This window comes from Pangasianodon hypophthalmus, chromosome 19, assembly GCF_027358585.1.
Source record: "Pangasianodon hypophthalmus isolate fPanHyp1 chromosome 19, fPanHyp1.pri, whole genome shotgun sequence".
NCBI classification, from domain to species: domain Eukaryota; kingdom Metazoa; phylum Chordata; class Actinopteri; order Siluriformes; family Pangasiidae; genus Pangasianodon; species Pangasianodon hypophthalmus.
In genome coordinates this window covers 10,144,422-10,165,139 of record NC_069728.1, presented here as the reverse complement: position 1 = coordinate 10,165,139, position 20,718 = coordinate 10,144,422, and the positions used below count along the sequence as shown (strand labels likewise).

The window sequence follows — 20,718 nt, the reverse complement described above, 5'->3', positions numbered from 1 at the left end:
CATTACTCAGTGGCCAGCAAGGGTGGAAGGACAGCAAATAAGTGAGAGAGAGAGAGAGAGAGAAAGAGATAGAGAGAGGGCTTAGAGTTACTGACACACAACAGCGGGAATTTCACTCTGCCTACAAGTTGCCATATGTTCCTCTTCACTATTGGCTTTCAGGTCTAAGTAACCATGTTTCTAATGTCTGCTAGTGGAAGGCATATGTATGTATGCTGACTTAGTAAGTGACCATTTGAATTCTGTTGGATGGAGAATGTAAAGTCATGACTGAGATGTCTGAGATGTGCTGGACATTCAGTTGGCTTATCATTAGCTTGGCTTATGGTGCTAAAATGTTGATGCATGTCAATCCTGAATTAACCTGAATTCAGGAGAAGATCTCATAACAGCTTTAGTATGAATATACACTCCTGCTTATAGAATTTGAAGCCTTACATGGCCTTGCTCTATTTTCTACATCCCTACATTCTCTGGAACTAAGCTTTAAGCTGTCAACAAGTTTCTCTAGGACTGTTCTTCTATTTCCTCCTTTAATAGCCTGGAAAAAGCACATACACACTTGTTCTTCCTCTTACTAGGGTTTGCCCTCCTTAATGTGTTAGTGGTGTGTATGTATATATGTATGACATCTGGCTGTCTGTATTTTGCGTAATGTGACCTTAGGCACTATGGGCTGTAGTCAGAGTTGTGTAAAACATACATAATGAGGAGTTACCAAATTGTGGACATCAATATTCAGACCTGAGAAATAATTATGGAATTAAGTTAACTCAGACAAATAAACACTGTGTAAAAACTTAAAGTGAAAAATACAGTCTGAGAGACAAGGGTAAAAAAAAGTAAAGAAACAGGAAAAGGGGACAAACAGAAAAATGAAATAAATAAGCAAGCAGGAAATCATATCTAACAGATAATCCAGGGAGAAGTAAAAAGGAACCAGGAGTAGTGGTCAGGAAAGCAGAAACTGGCTACACTAGACTATGACTGAGTTTCCGGTTTGTTGGTTATTAGACAGTGAACCAACAGCTCAGTGTATATAAATGAGTTTGTTTGAGCTGAATATAATTGATTTCGTAAAGATTGAAGTGGGGAAGCTCTTTATATAACCTAACTTTTTAATAAATAAATTGTTTATTATATATAAAAAGCTCAGTCTTATGGAAGTCTGTCAATAACATTCAGTCTAAAGCTGCTTTTCTCTTCCTTTTTTTACTGCTATTGGGCTTGTACATTAGTAATCTTTATTTTATAAAGCAACCTTGGGGCCTATATAAATTAGTCTAATTATTATTTAAGGAGAAGCACTAATCATGTAGTCATGAAAGAGCCTAGTTCAGAACTATTCATTTATTCACTATAAGGTCAGATTACAAAAACTTTACCATGTGAGGGGCTAAACATATTTGAGCAAGAAACTAAAATGACTCTTGATTGTTTTCACATCAATGGCGGTGTCCAACTACAATTCCCAAGAGACATTGTGGCCTACAAACATGGCCACCAAGGATTCCACCTCCCGAACACACAGGTTCAAGCTTGCCTGATTACTGGTCAAGCACACCTGGACTCAATCACACACACACACACACACTATGTATGTATATATATATATATATATATATATATATATATATATATATATATATATATATATATATATATATATAAAGCACACTCAAACATTCAGTTAACGCTAAGTATTGCTCAGTGTAGCCTTGTCTCCTAACATACCAAGCCTTAATGTCTAGTCTAGTCGTGCCTTGTTTTGCCTGTTTATACCAACTTTGACTTTGCGTCACGATTTGGATCTGTTTGACTGCTGTAAAAATAAAGTCTTTTACCTGCACCTGCAGCTGTCTCTGCCGCCTGACAATGCTGCTTTACCAGCCGTCTCTTATTGAAAATTAATGGGGGATGATTGATTGTCACCTTCCACTTGAAAAGCCCTTAATGCATACAAAATTTTCCATTTAATTAGCAGATAAAACAATTAAAATTCCAGTAAAAATGTACTCATGGGTCAGATCTTGTACACAGGCCTCTAATTGAATAGCCCTTCTGCACTGCACTTCATGCTGACTGCTTTCTCAGTGGAATTGAGCCTTGGGATTGCAATGTGGTTTTATGCGTTATCGTATATGACATAGAAAGTGCAGCCCTCATAACTCTTCTTCCTCGCTGAGACAACACAATCACACTTCCCTGACCTCTCCATGCTCTCCCCATCACTCCTACTGCAAACATACTGTCGGCTCTGAAAGTCTGAGACCTGTGCTGATTTTTATTAGTTTTACAGTTAATGACACTTGTCAAAGAAACCCCATCACTCTTCACTAATATCACTCCCAAACAATGTGTTCGTATTGACAGAAAGTGGAGAAATATAATCTGCGAAACAGTATTACATACAGACTTAGCTAAGGGTGAGGCTAAAATCAAGAAATCAAGCAAGTTAATAAACAAAAGCTCAGTGAATGATAACACGCAAAATATTAACAAGCCAAAAAAAACAGCTAAAAGGTGAATGCTAGCAAGCCTAGTGTGATCATTAATAACTAGTTTGGTAAAGGAAGGATTAGATGATCCTGATTCTCACTGTATGTGCTGTTATGTTTACTATAGAATAGTAGGCCATGCCCAGCCAAACATTTACCAGATTGATCGCATCAGCATCTTCTGTTGGTGTTTAAAAAGTATTTCATCACATTTCTGTGTTTTTTTTTCTTTTGTTTATTTATTCAAATTTTGCTTGATGTTTAAAATAGCAGTCAGGTTTTCATATTATAAAGAAATAATATACAATTTTTAACAGTCGTGTCAGCAAGGAAGAAGGGTGACCCATCGAGGCATGGACTCCACAAGACCTGTGAAGGTGTCCTCTGGTATCTGGCACCAAGATCTTAGAAGCAGATCCTTTAAGTCCCGTAAGTTGTGAGGTGGGGCCTCCATAGATCGGACTTGTTTGTCCAGCACATCCCACAGATGCTTGATCGAATTGAGATCTGGGGAATTTGGAGGCCAAGTCAACATCCTGAACACTTTGTCATGTTCCTCAAACCATTCCTGCACAATTTTTGCAGTGTGCCAGGGCGCATTATCCTGCTGATAGAGGCCACTGCCCTTAGGGAATATCACTGCCATTAAGGGGTGTACTTGGTCTGCAACAATGTTTATGTAGGTGGTACGTGTCAAAGTAACATCCACATGATTGCCAGGACCCAAAGTTTCCCAGCAGAACATTGCACAGAGCATCACACTGCCTCTGCCAGCTTGCCTTCTTCAAATACAAAATGCATCCTGGTGTCATCTCTTTCCCAGGTAAGCACATGCACCCGGCCATCCATATGATGTAAAAGAAAATGTGACTCTTCTGACCAGGCTGCCTTCTTCCATGGCTCCATGGTCCAGTTCTGATGCTCACTTGCCTATTTGTAGGTGCTTTCAGCGGTGGACAGAGGTCAGCACAGGCACTCTGACCGGTCTGCGGCTACACAGCCCCATATACAGCAAGCTACAATCCACTGTGTGTTCTGACAACTTTCTATCATAGCCTATCATTTTTCAGCAATTTGTGCTACAGTAGCTCTTCTGTGGGATAGGACCAGACAGGCTAGCCTTCGCTCCCCACATGCATCACTGAGCCTTGGACGCCCATGACCCTGTCTCCGTTTCACCTGTTGTCCTTCCTTGGACCACTTTTGGTAGGTACTAACCACTGCATACTGGGAACACCCCACAAGAACTGCTGTGTTGGAGATGCTCTGACCCAGTTGTCTAGCCATCAAAATTTGGCCCTTATCAAAGTTGCTCAGATCTGTACGCTTGCCCATTTGTCCTGCTTCCAACACACCAACTTCGAGAACTGTTTATTCACTTGCTGCCCAACATATCCCACCCCTTGACAGGTGCCACTGTAACAAGATAATTAGTGTTATTTATGTCAGCTGTCAGTGGTTTTAATGTTATGGCTGATCGGTGTGTACTCCTGGGATCTTAACCATTGGGAATTGTTTAGTTTTCCTTTCCTTGGTGTCTTATTCCGCCTGTTCTCCATGCTCACATTTTTCAGCTTTTAAGTATGTTTATTATACTGTTCTTATGCAAACATCAGTTTTTTTTTGGCAGTCTCCAGTGGAGTAATATCATTCTCTGGCAATATCACTGTTGGATTTACTCATACTCATTACAACAGTATGCTTCTGTTCCCTAATGGTAATTTCTGTATTTTATAGGATAATAAATCAACTTTTAACTATATCCTGCCATTCTTGTATCCTTTCCCCCTGTTGAGCTTCTTGCTGAACATAAAAAAACAAGCTTAACGAGCAGCCAGGCCTCACAACGCACACTGCGAAGTTCATTGATCTCCTCCAGACAAATAAGTTTTTCTCCCACTTATAACAGCCTTATCTTCTAGTGCAAGCGACCTTGCCAGGATTTAGTGTGCCTTAGGAGTTGATTGACACGGCGATATCACGTCGATTAGAGCCTCTGGGTGGAAACCCCCCAAATCTCTCGTCTCCAAATGAAAAGGTTATGTAACGCTTATCAGATGAGTAAAAATAAGTTTTGCTTTTCGTTTTGATAGGTTTTTGGAAAACCCAGCCAGATAAGATCAGTGATTTATCAGTGCTCTGTGAAAACTACAGGCATCCCATGTGTGAGCATGGTTTTGCAGTTTTATGAAAGAGAAAGACTAAAAGAAGTTCTGCTTATGTGAAGCCTGATCTCATATCATCCTCTGAGAGGGAGCAAGTTCATCATTAATGGCACTCCTTCGAGACTTTTGTCATTTCAACAAAATATTCCTAGTCAGCTTGCAGAATATATAGCAAGTCCTACTGTACTGTTGCAGTCATGGTACAGTGTTTTTCCCCAGAGACTTCTGGACAAAGGCAAAAAGTAGGCAGTCAGGGTTCAGTTCCATTTCCATGGTTACAGGGACGTCTCTGATTGCTTGAGTATGGTGAGGGAGTCTCAGGAAGTTTATGTGTTATTACTAATAATCACCTTTGTAATGGCCATTATGAGTGATGCAGACCTAATGCATACCACACCTCAATTAACACCACCACTACAGTGAAATATGGTGGTGGCAGCATCATGCTCTGGGGATGCTTGGGAAGGGAGAATGGATGGAGCAAAATACAGGGGGATATTACAAGAGAACCTACTTCAGTCTGCTAAAAAAAAGTCACAATATGTCTCTTACATTGTAAAAGTGTGTTACAGAGTTTTCTGACCTTATGCACAAAGGCCCAGTTTGGCTGCAGGTTTTTGTTCCAACAAAGCAGGAGCCACATCTGATTGTACCTGTTTGATCAGTTGATCTTGGTCTTTAATTAACTTTTACATGTGGTTCTTGTTTGAGTGGAATGAAAACCTGTAGCCACACTGGCCCTTTGCAGATAAAGATTGGATAGCCCTGGAGTATTACGTATCCAGTATCATGATATAATTATTTTTGGCATATTGAGCCACTTGAATTTTCACCACTGATGATCTTGTATTGTATTAAGTCTTGTATTAAGTTTTGTATTGTATTATAGTCTTGTATTAAGAAGCCTGGAGTTTTGGAATTAATTTTAACAGCATGCATGCAACCTGCAGTGTGTGTATGTGTGTGTGTATGTGTGTGTGTGTGTGTATATACAGGAGCCCTCAAACTTTATATATTTATTCATAGAGGCAGACCAGCAGGTTGGTACGACCTTTGTTTCTTTATACCCCCCACCCTCATTACACACACACACACACACACACACACACACACACACACACACACATACAAGTGTCAGTGGACATTGTTTCCAGGTCTTATCAAAATGACCTTTCTAAAAAAAAAAAAATTCAGCAGAAATAATGAGGTAAAAAAGACTGTTAAAGTGTAATATATTGCTCATATTATACTTTTAAAGTTATTATTATTATTATTATTATTATTATTATTATACACTCCAATGAATATAGGGCCACATGTGGAGCAGTTGATAAAATATTACCTCATTGTGTGTGTGTGTGTGTGTGTGTGTGTGTGTGTGTGTGCGCAGTGCATTATAATCCACCGACAATCAGAGGTTGTGTCACCTCTGCTTTCATAATTAATCCCTAATTAAAGGCTATTAACACTTAAAGAGGGCACTACAGAGGCAACAGGCATGTAGAAGATGAGTGAATTTGAGCAGAAAAAGAGAGAAAAAGAAGAGTGTTTTCTTTCACTCAATAACCATACGGGTTTACTGTCATTGCTGATAAATGAGTGCAGTGTGGCGTGTACACTCCACTCAGTCATGCAGGCAGCACCACAGTGAAAATACAGACTCTGAGCACAGGCGAGATAATGACCGTGGCTAACAATTTACCTAGCTAGCATGTAGCCATTAAGTCTTTTATATGGGCAGCGTAAAGATAGAGTAACAGTGGAAATGCTTAGGGTGGCATTGGCCTTTACTGCATGAAATTTTGAAACACGGCCATACCATAGCCAGAAATATTGTGTCTGAACTATTCACTATTACAACAAAAGTCTGTCTGAACTCCAGCCAACCAGAGGTAGAATAAAACATGATATTTTTAATAATAGCACATTTGACCATGAAACTTCAATGACAGCCATCCACAGATGAAAAATGAAATTCATAGTTGTCAAACATCTTAGGTTTACACTCGAATTTATCCATCAATCATTGGCTTTCAACAATATCCCAGCATTCAAGTGCTTTACCTTTCTCGTACTATGTAGCCTAATGTAATATGATTTGTGAATGACTAAAATTCTAAATTGTTATAAATTGTTTAAGATAGACATGTAATAACAGTATGGACGAAAGCAGTTAAGTTAACTCAACTATTTGACTGAGTGGACAGGAAAAGAGGAAAATGAAAACTTTTGATTCACAAGAAAATACATGAAATATAGCATTGAAGTAGAATGTGCCAAGTTAAAATTATTTTTAACACAGATAAAATGTCTGCCAAGCCGAAATGCTTGCATTCTGAGATCTACTTGCATCTAAATTTTCTAGTTCTGCATTTAATTAAATTGTCATTTATAGGGAGACACTTAGAAATCCACATTTATAAATTGTCATTTATAGGGAGACACTTAGAAATCCACAATCTTTAGAAGAAGACTTTATTTGTCACATATATATGTTATAGCACAGTGAAATTCTTTTCTTCACATGTCCCAGCTTGTTAGGAAGTTGGGGTTAGAGCACAGGGTCAGCCATGATATGGTACTCCTAGAGCAGATAGGGTTAAGAGCTTTGCTGAAGGGTCCAACAGCAGCAGCTCACCAGCACTGGGGCTTGAAACCCAACCTCCAGATAAGGACCCTATAGCCTTAACCATTAAGCCACCACTACCCTAAAAGAAAAAAAAAACTGGCTGTGCATTGGCCAGGAATTCAACTCATCTTGGCATCAGTTGTGTTAGTTGTGACTCAATTTTTAAAGGATCTGTGCTACTGATCAGAAGTTCAAGCCCCAACAGCTCCAAGCTGCCACTGCTAACCATCTCTGCCCCAGCAGTGTTGTCTCATGGCTGATTCTGCTCCCTAACACTACATTTTCAACAAGCTAGGTTATGCAAAGAGAAGCATTTCACTGTACTTGTACAGTCTAATACTGTCAGTCTTCATCCTTTTCTTTATCTAACCCAATTATTAACACCACTAAACAAGACTCCCGTTAACCATCAGAAATATGAATCTGAATCTAAAGCATTGTTGTTGGAAGGAGAAAGTTAAAGTGAAGCAGAATTTAAGTTCTTTAAGTTTTGTGTTTAGTAAACAGTGTCATCATATTACTCATTCCTATTGGTGATTCAATATTTTATATTTTCAATTTGGCTTGGATTTTTATAGATGCTGCCTGGTGAGAGGAGTTAAGAGCACACTCCCTCTAACGTGGGGATGTTGAATGCTCTCCACTAATCCAGTTCTCTTTAAGTTCAGTGACATTTCAGAGCAGCAACAACACGTCTTACAGCAACTTTTTTCATAGCTCGAATGCTTTATGGGGCTTTTTTACATTTTTCTCTTTTAGCACAAAAGTGCTCACTCCCAAGCAATGATATCAGGCAGCAGAGGAGCATCATGGGAGATATGCAGCTGAGTGTTTCAAGCCTCTTGAAGAGATGTGTTGCTAACGACCCTGCAGTTCTGAGTTCAGGCACACGACTGTGATGTCTGCTGATGACAGAAAGCTTGTGACTACATGTTTTATACATTGGGTAATTTTTGGGAGATATTGAGAGGCGTTGATGTATGTTATGTCTTTGATGATAATGATGACATAGTTATGATGGTTGATATGCCCAGCATTATAGTTGTTCTCCTAGGGATAAGTTTATTCACTTAAATTTAATTACTAATGTCAGAACACTGTCCAGACAGCATGGTGGCACAGTGGGTTGTGTGAATGAGTGTGTACCTGGGGCCCTGTGATGGACCAGTGTTCCATCCAGGGTGTATTCCCACCTTACACCCAGTGTTACCAGAACATTCTTTAGATTCACTGCAGCGCTGACCAGGATAAAGTGTTTACTGAAAGAGAATGATTGAGAAATTTGTCCCTCTGTTATCTCTTGCTTTCCCTCATCCTCTGTTATAGCACGAACTGTGTTGTTTTAATTGGCCTACACCACTTGCCACTTAACCAGTATTGATTTAGTAATTATGATAATAAACCATCCCTGTTTACTGAGAACATGAAGAAAAGTGGAGGTTTTCTGTCTTTATCTCTTGCTTTTTCTCTTTGTACTGTTTGAAAACCCCAAGTTGGAGATGACAAGGCACATAGAGATGGTCTTTTATATCAGAACCTTTTTAAAATTTATTACAGAACAACACAATTTTTATCAGTTTATAGTTACATTTAATATATTGTCATTTTTGTTGTAACAGCTAACAAAAAAAAAGTCGTTCCGCACACTTTTTTCACTCTTGAGGTTAATGACAAGAAAAAAAAAAATCGCAAGCTGGTGGACAATGAAACAGAGTAGAGTTTTATTCACTGCTGTTCTTATTTTTAATATGAAAAAAACCTCAAAGTGGCCACACTATAAAATGATGTGGATTAGCTTCTTCTCACTAACTGGAGAGCAGTACCATTACTTTTTCAAGCTCCTTTTGATCCTGTTCTATCTGCAGCCGATAAAGTGCTTCCAGCCCAGTAGGAGGAGTGTGTGTGTGTGTCTGTGTATGTGTGCATGGATATCCACATCCAGGCCTCAAATTAAACGGTCATGGAAGATTTGTCCATTCGCCAAAGCCTCCGTGTCCTTGCCTGTGATTTCTCGGTGATTTATGCTACATGGGTGGCAGGAACTGGCTTGTAGTGGCCTTTCAGCAAATGAACCCATTTAGTCGTGAGGAATTATGGGGTGGCAGGCACTGTGAGTTCTGCTCTGGAGCATCCAAACCCTTTTCTTTTAATGAAACAACCTTATTTATGAAAACACTACACCAAATGATGGCTTTACTTTCATCACCCATAAAGTAGCATCTTTCAATAATCAGATACATGATATCTCATGATATTCAGTGCATATCATTGTTGTCACTTCCCCGTGCCTATATACATATTTTTGCTCCCTTTAATCTGTCCTATTTACAAGACAACAGTTGCTTTTCTAGAATAAATTTTAAGTAGCATCACATAATCCCATAATTCCGATCACCAGGTAAAAGCTGTGTGAATGTTTGTCCAGAGCTGTTACTCCAACTGCTGAGTAATATATCAATATAAATATTTAGCAAAAGAGTACATACCTAGTTTTAAGTAATGAAAAAAAGTTGAAATCATGACAACAACCTTCCAGGCATCAGGAATTCCTTTGCAAATATGAGGAAAGGCATGGTGCTGGCAGCATCAACAACGCTGCTGTGGCTAAAACTTTACACAACACACAACAAACATGCTAGCAAACAACATTCAGAGATGTACCAACTTTCGAAAAGTTAACAGCAACGCTGATCTATTAACTGAAACCCTGATGTATAGGAATGCATCAGTCACATATCTTTCATTTTTTGAGACAACACAAATATCAGATTTCTTACTACTGACTGATTCACTCACTGAGCACTTTTTTAGTATTTAGTATTAATTAGTATTACTAATACTGGGTACAGCCTCCCTTTGCTTTCAAAACAATTCGCTTTCAAAAAAATTCCTGATGGCATGGATTCCACAAGATGCTGGAAAACTTCTTTTGAGATTCTGGTCCATGTTGACATGATTGCATCACACAGTTCCTGCAGATTTTTCAGGTGCACTTTCATGCTGCGAATCTCCCGTTCTACCACATCCCAAAGGTGTTCTATTGGATTCAGATCCTCTGACTGGGAAGCCCACTGAAGAACACTGAACTCATTGTCATGTTCATGAAACCTCTTTGAGATGACTTTTGCTTTGTGACATGGCGCATTATCATGCTGAAAGTAGCCATTAGAAGATGAGTAAATTGTGGCCATGAAGGGATGCACATTGTCAGTAAAAATACTCAAACAGGCTGTGGCATTCAAGCATTGATTGATTAGTATTAACAAGCCCAAAGTGTTGCAAGAAAACATTCCCCACACCATTACACCACCTCCACCAGCCTGGACTGTTTACCCAAGGCAGTTTGGGTCCATGGATTCATTCTGTTGGTGCAAAATTCTGACCCTACCATCTGTGTGCCTCAGCAGAAAATAAGATTCCTCAGACCAGGCTACATTTTTCCGGTCTTCAGCTGTCCAGTTTTGTTGATCCTGTGCCCACTGCAGCCTCAGCTTTCCGTTCTTGGCTGACAGAAGTGGAACCCGACATGGTCTTCTGTTGTGCATCTTGTGCATTCTGAGATGCTTTTCTGCTCACCACAATTGTTCCGAGTGGTTATCTGAGTTACTCTAGCTGTTCTGTCAGCTCTAACCAGTCTGGCCATTCTCCGTTGACCTCTCTCATCAACAAGGCATTTCCGTCCACAGAACTGCTGCTCACTGGATGTTTTTTTTTTCTTTATTGCACAATTCTGAGTAAGCTCTAGAGACTGTTGGGCATGAAAATTCCAGGAGATGAGCAGTTATAGAAATACTCAAACCATCCTGTCTGCCAGATTGATAGTGCCAGATTGAACTGGTTGATTGCACTTTAAATGACTGTGGCTATACAACAGGTTAAGGAGATGGTCAGGGACAACACTTTGATGTGCCGTTCATGATGGTGTTACACAGAATGCACTGTGTATTTGTGCATTTCTGTCAGAAGACACAAAATAATGCTGTAAGTTTTAGTGTTATTAAACTAAAATAACAAAAAGCAGTGTAGAGTGTAATGTTTGGGGGGGGCTGGGGGGGCGGTATGCGGGGGTTTAGTAGGGAGCAGAATCATCATTATGATTCTGTATTTAACAGGTCACTTCATTAAACAAATGTGTCTCTTAGTTTGTTTAATCATATTGGCTACCAGCTGCGATGGTAAGAAGTAGGATTAACCAATCTGTGCAGTACAGGAGGTTTAATGTAGGAGGAGAAAAAGAAGAATAGTTCTGGTTTTATAGGATAAAATGTAATTTCCCCCTATTACTCGCATCTTATTTTTATTATTTTTAGTAGAACTGTCATAAAGGTATTGTACTGTATTATGTGACAGAATGCATGCAATTAATGATATTAATTTCTGCCTAATCTACTGTGTGTGAGACACATTTACGTCGGACTACAGGAAGGTTGTGGGTTCAAATCTCAGCACTGCCAAGGCCCATAATCCTCAACTGCTCAGTTGTATAAAATGAGATAAATGTAAGTTCCTCTGGATAAGGGCATCTGCCAAATGCCATAAATGTAAATTTATAGCATCACTCACTTATAGCAGCTCACATAGTTATAGCATAACTGCCTGGTCATGGTCACGATGGTTTAAATAAGAATAATAGTTTATTTATATTTTTGGAATAGAACCAAACAAATTTCGTTAGAAAATATTGCAGGCAGATACAAATAAAAATAATAATTGCACAAGTGGGATTCATCCCACACACATCTCCTGTTGAGACTGCTACACATCACTATCTGAAGTTGAGGAACTGACAGAGCCAGAGTTCACAAAAAAAAAATTGCTGACAGTGCCGGCATTTCTAACGCTGTGTTTTTCCCCCAGTGTCTTACATAGTGATAGGGTTCATATTTAATTAAAAAAATAAAGTTTTCCAGTTTAGGCCATGTCCACAAATACTGATAAGAAATTTGGAGATACAGACACAGGCAGTTCCATTGCGTTACATTCCCTAACATACACTGACCAATCACTTTATTAGGAACACCTGTACAACTGCTCATTCATGCAATCATCCAACCAGCCAATCAACAGCATAATGCGTAAAATCATGCAGATACAGGTCAGGAGCTTCAGGTAATGTTCACATCAAACTTCAGAATGAGGAAAAATGTGAACTCAGTGACTTTGACGGTGGCATAGTTGTTGGTGCCAGACAGGCTTGGTTAAATATTTGAATATTTCAGAGAAAAACAGCAATCTGAGACTACAGTAGGCACAGGCTCACCAAAACTGGATGATGGAAGTTTGGAAAAAAGACCAGGCACTGTTTTTCCAATCTTCAGCTGTTCAGTTGCAGTGAGTTCCTGTACTTGGTAGAAACGGGTGGTACCCAATGTGGTCTGCTGTTGTAGCCCATCCACCTCAAATACTGTAGTGACCTATTATACATTCTGAAATGCTTTTCTACTCACCATGGTAAAAACTAAAATTAAACTGAAATCCAAATAAGCTGAAAATAACACAACACTTGGAACTCATTTTAAAAACCTAACACTGGCATGTGCCCAATGACTGACAGAGTAATGTTGGATCAGTGATGCACTCAGGCTAGTGGGGAGATGATGCAAGAGGACGTGCCACTTCCTGTCATGTTTCAGTAGATACCTAGTTGTGTGGAATGACTAACCTCGCTGCTTAATGGCTCTGCCTTGTCTTTAGCAATTTTATCCAGGTGGGCAGTTTGCTTACTTGTGTCTGATTTCTTTTTCCTCCTTATTTCTGTCGGATCAGACACTGTGTGAGTGTATTCTATCACCATAGCATTAACACCTTTAGCACTACTGAATGTTCCAGTGTTGTTTTTAGCATTGCTATTGTGAGAAGTTTAGCTTTGCTCTACTTTCTGTTAAGTTTCTGGAAGTCTCTGCTATGTTATTAGGGGTAAAAATAAAGGCGAAGACCAAGGTGTGAAAAAAATAGCATCACACTGAGATGCTCACATTAAGTCACATTGCTGAGCTGCACTGCTTTGTTGAACTCCCCCTGTTCATATGTAGCTTTTGAACACACACACACACTAACAAAAGATGAAACAGCCATGATCAAAGAAGAGCTGGAACAGCGGCCATAGGGATGACCCCGGGAGGCTGTGAATGCACACACATACACACACACACACACACACACACACAAAAAAAACATTTGTATTTACCTGTTTATAATTATGTTTATATCTATAAGTCCTATCAGCTTATATGATATGGCATGGACAAAGCGAATATATGCATTCTGATACAAGTCAAATCGAATATATGCATTTATTTACAGACTGATGCAGAAACAATGCAAAAAAATGATATATTAGCAAGTGAAAATATCTTATATAGTCAAAATAGAATAAAGTAAAATTATTTTTCATTATTCATTATGAGACTGCAGACAAATGATGAATAAGCCTATTTCTGGACATTTTAGTAATTTCAAGCAATTTTGCTTATTTCAAGCATGTATTTCTATGAAAATTTAGAAACATAAACACAGAAATATAAATGACTAGGGACTTATACTGTAATCATAATGTTCCTGCCTATGTTATTTCTAGCTGTAACCTCCTTAGATATATTGACTGGCTAATGTAGCATTAAGTCCTTCTCCAACTCTAAAGAAAAAAGTTATTGATGTACTAAAAGCAATCAGAAGATTGTGAGTTCAAATTCCATGACTGCCAGACAGTCACTGTTGGGTCATTAAGCAAGGCCCTTAACCTTCAGCTGCTTAGCTCTGTGCCTGTATTGTATCTCAAACTGTAAGACATTTTGGGCATCTGACAAATGAATAAATGTAAACAGAGTTTTGGTTTGTGTTAGGAAGATACTTAAGTGCAACTAACACATGAATTTGAAACATGTTTTTTAACTTAAGTAAAGTATTTCTTCTATATGTGCTCATATCTTTTAAAGAATTAATCGTATATTGGTACTAACACAATCTAGTCATGATGTGTGGGAAAATAATTCAGAAATACCCAGCTAAGCAGTGCAGAAATGGTCCTTGGTTACTGTGAGACTGGAAAGGGAGAGATGGAGATGCACATACTTTTCCTCTCAGTCCTTCCTCTCCTATTCCATTTGTGTGAATCTACCATGGTCACTGTGTTTTCTTTGTGCCAAAATATATAAATGAACATCTGCCACAGAGACCTGCTCCAAAGACAATGCTATTTTGTTCCTCGTTAGTTAGTATTGGATAAGATTTTTAATGATGCCCATAGCATTTTAAATTACTAATCATTTTTAAATTCTCTCTTTCTTTTCCTCCTACAGGCCCCTTTTTATGAATCGACCATGGACCGTGTGCTTTGGCAGCTGCTGGTCCTGGTTATGACTGCGGTGGTTGTTCATGCATGTCCCAAATACTGTGTGTGCCAGAATTTGTCTGAGTCCCTTGGGACACTGTGTCCTGCTAAAGGCCTTTTGTTCGTACCAACTGACATCAACCGGCACACGGTAGAGCTCCGTCTAGGTGGAAACTTCATCTTACGCATTACTCAGCAGGACTTTGCCAATATGAGTGAATTAGTGGATCTGACGCTGTCACGCAACAGCATCAGTTCCATCCAGCCATTCTCCTTTGCTGACCTTGAGACACTGCGCTCACTGCACATGGACAACAACCGGCTGGCTGAACTGGGACCAGATGATCTACGGGGACTTGTAAACCTTCAATACCTAATTCTGAACAATAACCAGCTACGCCGCATCTCTGAACATGCTTTCCAGGACTTGGTGCCAGCAATCGAGGATCTTGATTTGTCATACAACAACCTGCAGATGCTGCCCTGGGATTCAGTGCGTCAGATGGTCAACCTGCACCAGCTCACTCTGGACCACAACCTGCTGGAATACATTCCTGAAGGTACCTTTACTGACCTGGAGAGACTTGCACGTCTAGACCTGACATCCAACCGCCTCCGGAAGCTTCCGCCAGACCCAATTTTTGCTCGGGCGCAAGATTCACTGCAGGAATTGGTGCAAGTCTCTACACCGTTTGCACCACAGCTTTCACTGAGCATTGGTGGCAATCCACTGCACTGCAACTGCGAGCTGCTCTGGTTTCGAAGGCTGGAGCGTGAAAATGACTTGGAAACTTGCGCCTCCCCTTCAAATTTGAAGGGGCGTTACTTCTGGACCATAAGGGAGGATGAGTTTATATGTGAACAGCCCCTTATCACACAGCACACACACAGGATGTTGGTTTTAGAGGGCCAAACAGCCAGCTTGAGATGCGAGGCCACTGGAGACCCAACTCCCACAATTCATTGGATAGCCCCTGACGACCGTCTCCTTGGCAACTCTTCTCGTATTGTGGTGTACAGCAATGGCACACTTGTTATTACCATTACTACATCAAAAGACTTTGGCACATTCACATGTATTGCTGCCAACGTTGCCGGGGAATCCACTGCTTCAGTGGAACTGTCAATCATCCAGCTGCCCCACATAAACAATGGAACAGGACAACCCAAATCCCGCCTCTCTGATATTACTGGAACCTCAAAGGCCACGCCCAAGGGCCAACCAGAAAAGGACAAGCCAGTTTGGGTTTCTGAGGTGACCGCAGACTCTGCCCTCATCAGATGGTCCATCAGCAAGGCAGCACCCAAAGTGAAAATGTACCAGCTGCAGTACAACTGCTCTGATGACGAAGTGCTCATTTACAGGTACAGTATTACAAATGACGCAGCATGAGCAGGGTTCAGGACTCAGTGTATTTAATATCAAAAAGGTATAGACTAAAAAAAGCAGCAGAGCTGTATGTCTACAGTCAGCAAACAGTACTGAAAAGTAGGAAAATAGTGCTTGTTTGCTAAGTACTGATGTTTTGATTCATTTGGAGAAACATGTTTTTTAGGAGGCACTGCCAGTTTTGACATGCTATGAGATAAGGGATTTCATATTTACTCGATCACCTACATCACCAGCTAAACCAGAAAGTGATGAATTTGCTTAGGGATAAGACTGTTATCTTTGATAGTATAACTTTGTTGCATTCTTCAGCGATCTACCCATCATCCCCTGCTAGGTCCAGTAAATAGTTAATCAAGCAGCTTTTTTATCTTATTTTTCTGACTGCCAATCATTCTGTTTTCATCAGGCATCCTTGGTTCAGCAAGACATCAGCTCATTTCCACTAGCCTTTCTCTTGAATTAAAGTGACAAAATAACAAATAAAGATATCAACTTGTTAGCTGAGATCATTTGCAAGCTAGCTAACACTAGATAAACTATTAGTCTGTATTAAGGACTAGTAGCTAGAATCACTATTAGAATAATAGAAGCATAATACTATTCTGCAAATACACCATGATTATAATACAATACATATAATACAATACTTTTGTGTACATTCGCACACATGGACATTACTGCACACGTATGTGCACTTGATCTGGATTGAGTAAGCTCACATCCACCTGACTTGGCACCAGGTGAATATTCCCTTGTGTCCAATGTTAGTCAATATGCGTTTTTCTATTACTGACACTTTTTAGTGTGGGTGAAAAACATTGTTTTCTTTTCATGTTTCCTCAACTCTGCTTTTATTTCTTTGCATTTCTCAAATCTCATGAGTAGCATTTGAGTCTTTTGGTCCCCAGGCCCATGATAATGATATAAAGTGTTTTACAGCATGCATGAATAGTGCTGTAAATCTGAGCAAGAGGAGCAGAAAAACCCAAGCAGAGAGAAAATCCAATTACTTAATGCCATTTAAATCATTTATCCATTAGTATCTGGGGAAATGTGTGACAGCTCCCTCCCTTCTGCTCAGTCCATTGGCTGGGAATCTGCACTTGCCATGTCTCTTAGGGCATTATGTATGTATCATCTGTGTTGAAATTGGGGTATAATTGTATAAAGTAGGTGTATTCTACTGTGAATAATATCCATGTGGTGTTATTAAGTGGTATCATTGTTACCACTGAGACCACTGTTACCACAGTGACATGTACTTAGATTTATTTTTTATTCCTGTAAAAATAAAACAGTTTGAGAATCCGGAATTTTTACAATCAGTTTGAAAGTATAAATGTTCATGATTGAAGTGATAGGTGGGTGGATGGATGGATGGATAGATGGATGGATGAAAGGAATGAATATTTAGAGAATTTTTAAAATAGATTGTACAGTTGTACTGCATTAATATAAAGATAATGTCAAGGTCAATAGAACACAGTATTGCTAAGTAGGGAACAGGACAGGATGGTTAAAGTCATCTAGCCTATTGCCATAGGGTAAATATAAGGGACTATAGATAGGAAGTGACATGTTAAATGGAAAGCCATAGTAATGTTTTAGCTGGATTGCCATAAGGCATCTATGACACACTTTTATCCCTCAGTGTCCATAATGTCACCCGCTGTGCGATTTAGTGTGCTTGTCTGTCTCTTCTTGTGATATATATCGCCATGCTGTCTGGGGAACTTTGCTTATTAGCTATTCATTGCTCTGGGTCTGTCTGCCTTATTAAAGCCCATGTTTGATTGACAGTAAACAAAGACAGCTCATCATGTCATTTTATTAAACTCAGTTATAGTGTGTTACAGCATGACTGTTATACAACAAGCGAGAACCTCAAGTGTTATGCCGTGAAAACTCTACTAGCAGCTTATGATCTGGGTAATTACTGCTGGGAGGACCTTAATTTAGGAGGAGTATGGTTCCTCAGCTCACAAAGAAATAACTAACATACTCTCATTAACCTTATCTATTTATTGAACTCTATAAGATATCTGTTGCTGTCTTGTGGTGTGTACCTTTCTGATAGATGTTATTTGGTTTGGTTAACCTATTACAGAGTTAATCTGACACCATCACAGAAAGAGCGCCTTAAGAGCGCTTAAGGCAGTCTCACTCTGCTTCTCCATGATTCCTTATTTCTTTTTAATGCGTCCATCCATTAGTGTTATTGTGAAGTTATGTTCCTGCTGCATTTGAGATCAGCTCATCGGCCAGGCCAGACAAATGTCAAGACCCATTTATCTCACTCTGCACACTTTCCATTCTCTCCCTGACTGTTCCAGGCCCGTTTACTATTTTTGCCTGCATAAAGACAATCAAATCTCCTTGCTACAGAGGAATCACTGTTGCAGGAGTACATTTGCATGACGTTAGTCCAGAAAGAGCCAGGCCAAGGAAACGGGCAAGAAGGAGTGATGTGTGAAACCAGAAGCATCTAGTGAGAAATGAGGGAGTAAAAATGAGCCACGAAATGGTGCGATGATTAGAGAGGGAGGAAAGATATGGGGAAAGAGGAGGGTGGGGAGAACATTTTGTTTATTGGTGTGTAAGTTTTATTAGATCAGGTCTGTGGCTAAAAGTGCAGATGGGTCAAAGGTGTTGCAGACAAGGTCCATAAAGCTCTTAGGGGAAAAGTGGGCCAATATGTGCTCACTGTTATAGTAACTGTTTCCTGATAGCTGCATTTCGTGTCTCATTCTCCATGATTAATGTTATGGCCTCATGCTGTCTCGAAAGCAAATCCTCGATCTTCCAAAATTGCCTTTCAGTGCCTGGAGCCCTGCTAAAACTTTCATTTCTTCCCATCTTAAACTATCACTTATTGTCCATACTAGTATGATAACCAGAACCAAACATGTCCCACCAGGGTTCCACTCTGTCTGAGGTTTTGAATTAAACTGAATTAACTGCTGGACAAAATCAATCTGTAATGGGTGCAGGGGAGATGGGAGTTTGAAATAGCCAGTGATATGTAGGAAATTCTGAGTGTAGCCTACTAGTCTACTAGATCTAATCACCAGAAGCCCTGAAATTTCACAGCATCTTCACATCCTATATAGATCTTACTATGCCATGGAAGCAGAGATGTACTCTCTAATGTGTGCACATATTAGAGAGAAATAGAGGTAGAGGGGTGATGTACAGAGCGGGAATGGCATCCAACACAGTCTAGTAATGGATTCCATTCCAAATATCTGATATCAAATACTCTCAGTGTGAAGTGCATGCCCCAGTGTGAAGGGCATGTCTCAGAGTGAAGGAGCTTTCATTCTGACAGTTGAATGAGTTGCAACTGAGAGGATTGCCATGACGGTCCATTTGTAAGACTATGAAATATTTCAGTCATATAGTGTCATTTTGAGATCATAAAGCAACTAGACCTGTCATTTGATTTTAAAGTTATCTGACCTATTAAAGCCATGTCAGTCTCTCCATAGTCCCTCACTCTAGAAATGCACAAGCAGAGTGGAATGCAGTTCAAAAATTAGCATCTGTGCCAACACTTTTGTAAGCTACATCTGATGAAATGAAATGCAATGGCACAGGGTTCAGCATTGCCACCTCACAATGCCAAAATCCCAGGTTTGATCCTGAGCTCGGTTTACTGTCTCTGTGGAGGTTCTGTGCATGTTCTCCCTATATCTGTGTGTTTTCCAAAAACATGCCAGTAGGTGAATTGGCTAAGACAAATTATAAATTGTAAATGGGTGTGTGATATTGTGTGTATGGTGCCCTGCGATAGACTGGCGTCCCGTCCAGGGTGTATTCCGCTTAACACCCAGGTTTCCCAGGACAGGCTCCAGATCCACTGCGACCCTGAACAGGATAAAGTGAAAGTGAGAAAGTGAGTGAGTGAGAGTACTAAAGTCCAGTGGCACAGATGTGGCACTAGCTAACTATGCAATGCTTGTAAAAATAGTGTAGTTAACACGTTAATAAGAATACATTATGCCAGAACTTCATAAGCAAAATAAATCAGATTTCATCCAAAACAAAGTGAGCTCAGCATCAGTTTTAAAGTTTGTAAAATCAAGCAGGTCTCTCACACTGAAAAGCCAGGCTGTTGTTTTACATTTGCTGACGCTTTTATCCAAAGCGACTAACTACTGAGACAATTATTCATACCTCTTCCCATTTGCCTTTGATTCCATTGCACTCTATTTTAACAAGATGTTTCTTTAGATGATTTTTTCCTCAGGCTATTTATTTTTGTGATAGTTAGCAAAGTGTTACTAAAAATGCTTACAGCACATTTAAGGTAATGGATGAATTATGCATAATACATTATATTCAGTAGGATTAACAAAGTTCCTCAGTTGATGGTGAAACTTTCATCGCATATCCAGTCACCTAGACTCAATGCTCCATAAAAGCCCATGGTATGAAAGTAATGTTCACCAGCACCCTGTCTTCTGACAATTGTCCAAATGTACTACTTAAACACTCGTCAGGCTTATTTATTTATTTATCCTGGATAAAATAGGCCGTCTGTTCACTGTGTTGCGGCAGATGGCTTAAAGAGCTAACACCAGTTATCTCAAAAATCATTCTCAGTTGTATGAAAAAAATCTTGTTTCATGTAATGTAGAAATGATCATAATCACAGTCCAAGCTTGAAACTCTTCCATCCTGTTTTTCAGATGCATCCTGCA

General features: G+C 39.6%; 1 protein-coding gene across 2 annotated transcripts in view; it reads left to right on the top strand.

Annotated features, from left to right (window-relative positions):
- The window catches only part of lrfn2b (leucine rich repeat and fibronectin type III domain containing 2b), a 120,167-nt gene that overhangs the window by 91,383 nt on the left and 8,066 nt on the right, over positions 1-20,718 (top strand). For both annotated transcript variants that reach the window (XM_026944518.3, XM_026944517.3), the window contains one exon: positions 14,591-15,987. In XM_026944518.3, coding sequence (XP_026800319.1) covers positions 14,612-15,987 — 1,376 coding nt within the window. In that variant the 5' untranslated portion in view covers positions 14,591-14,611. The remainder of the gene's footprint in view (positions 1-14,590; positions 15,988-20,718) is intronic.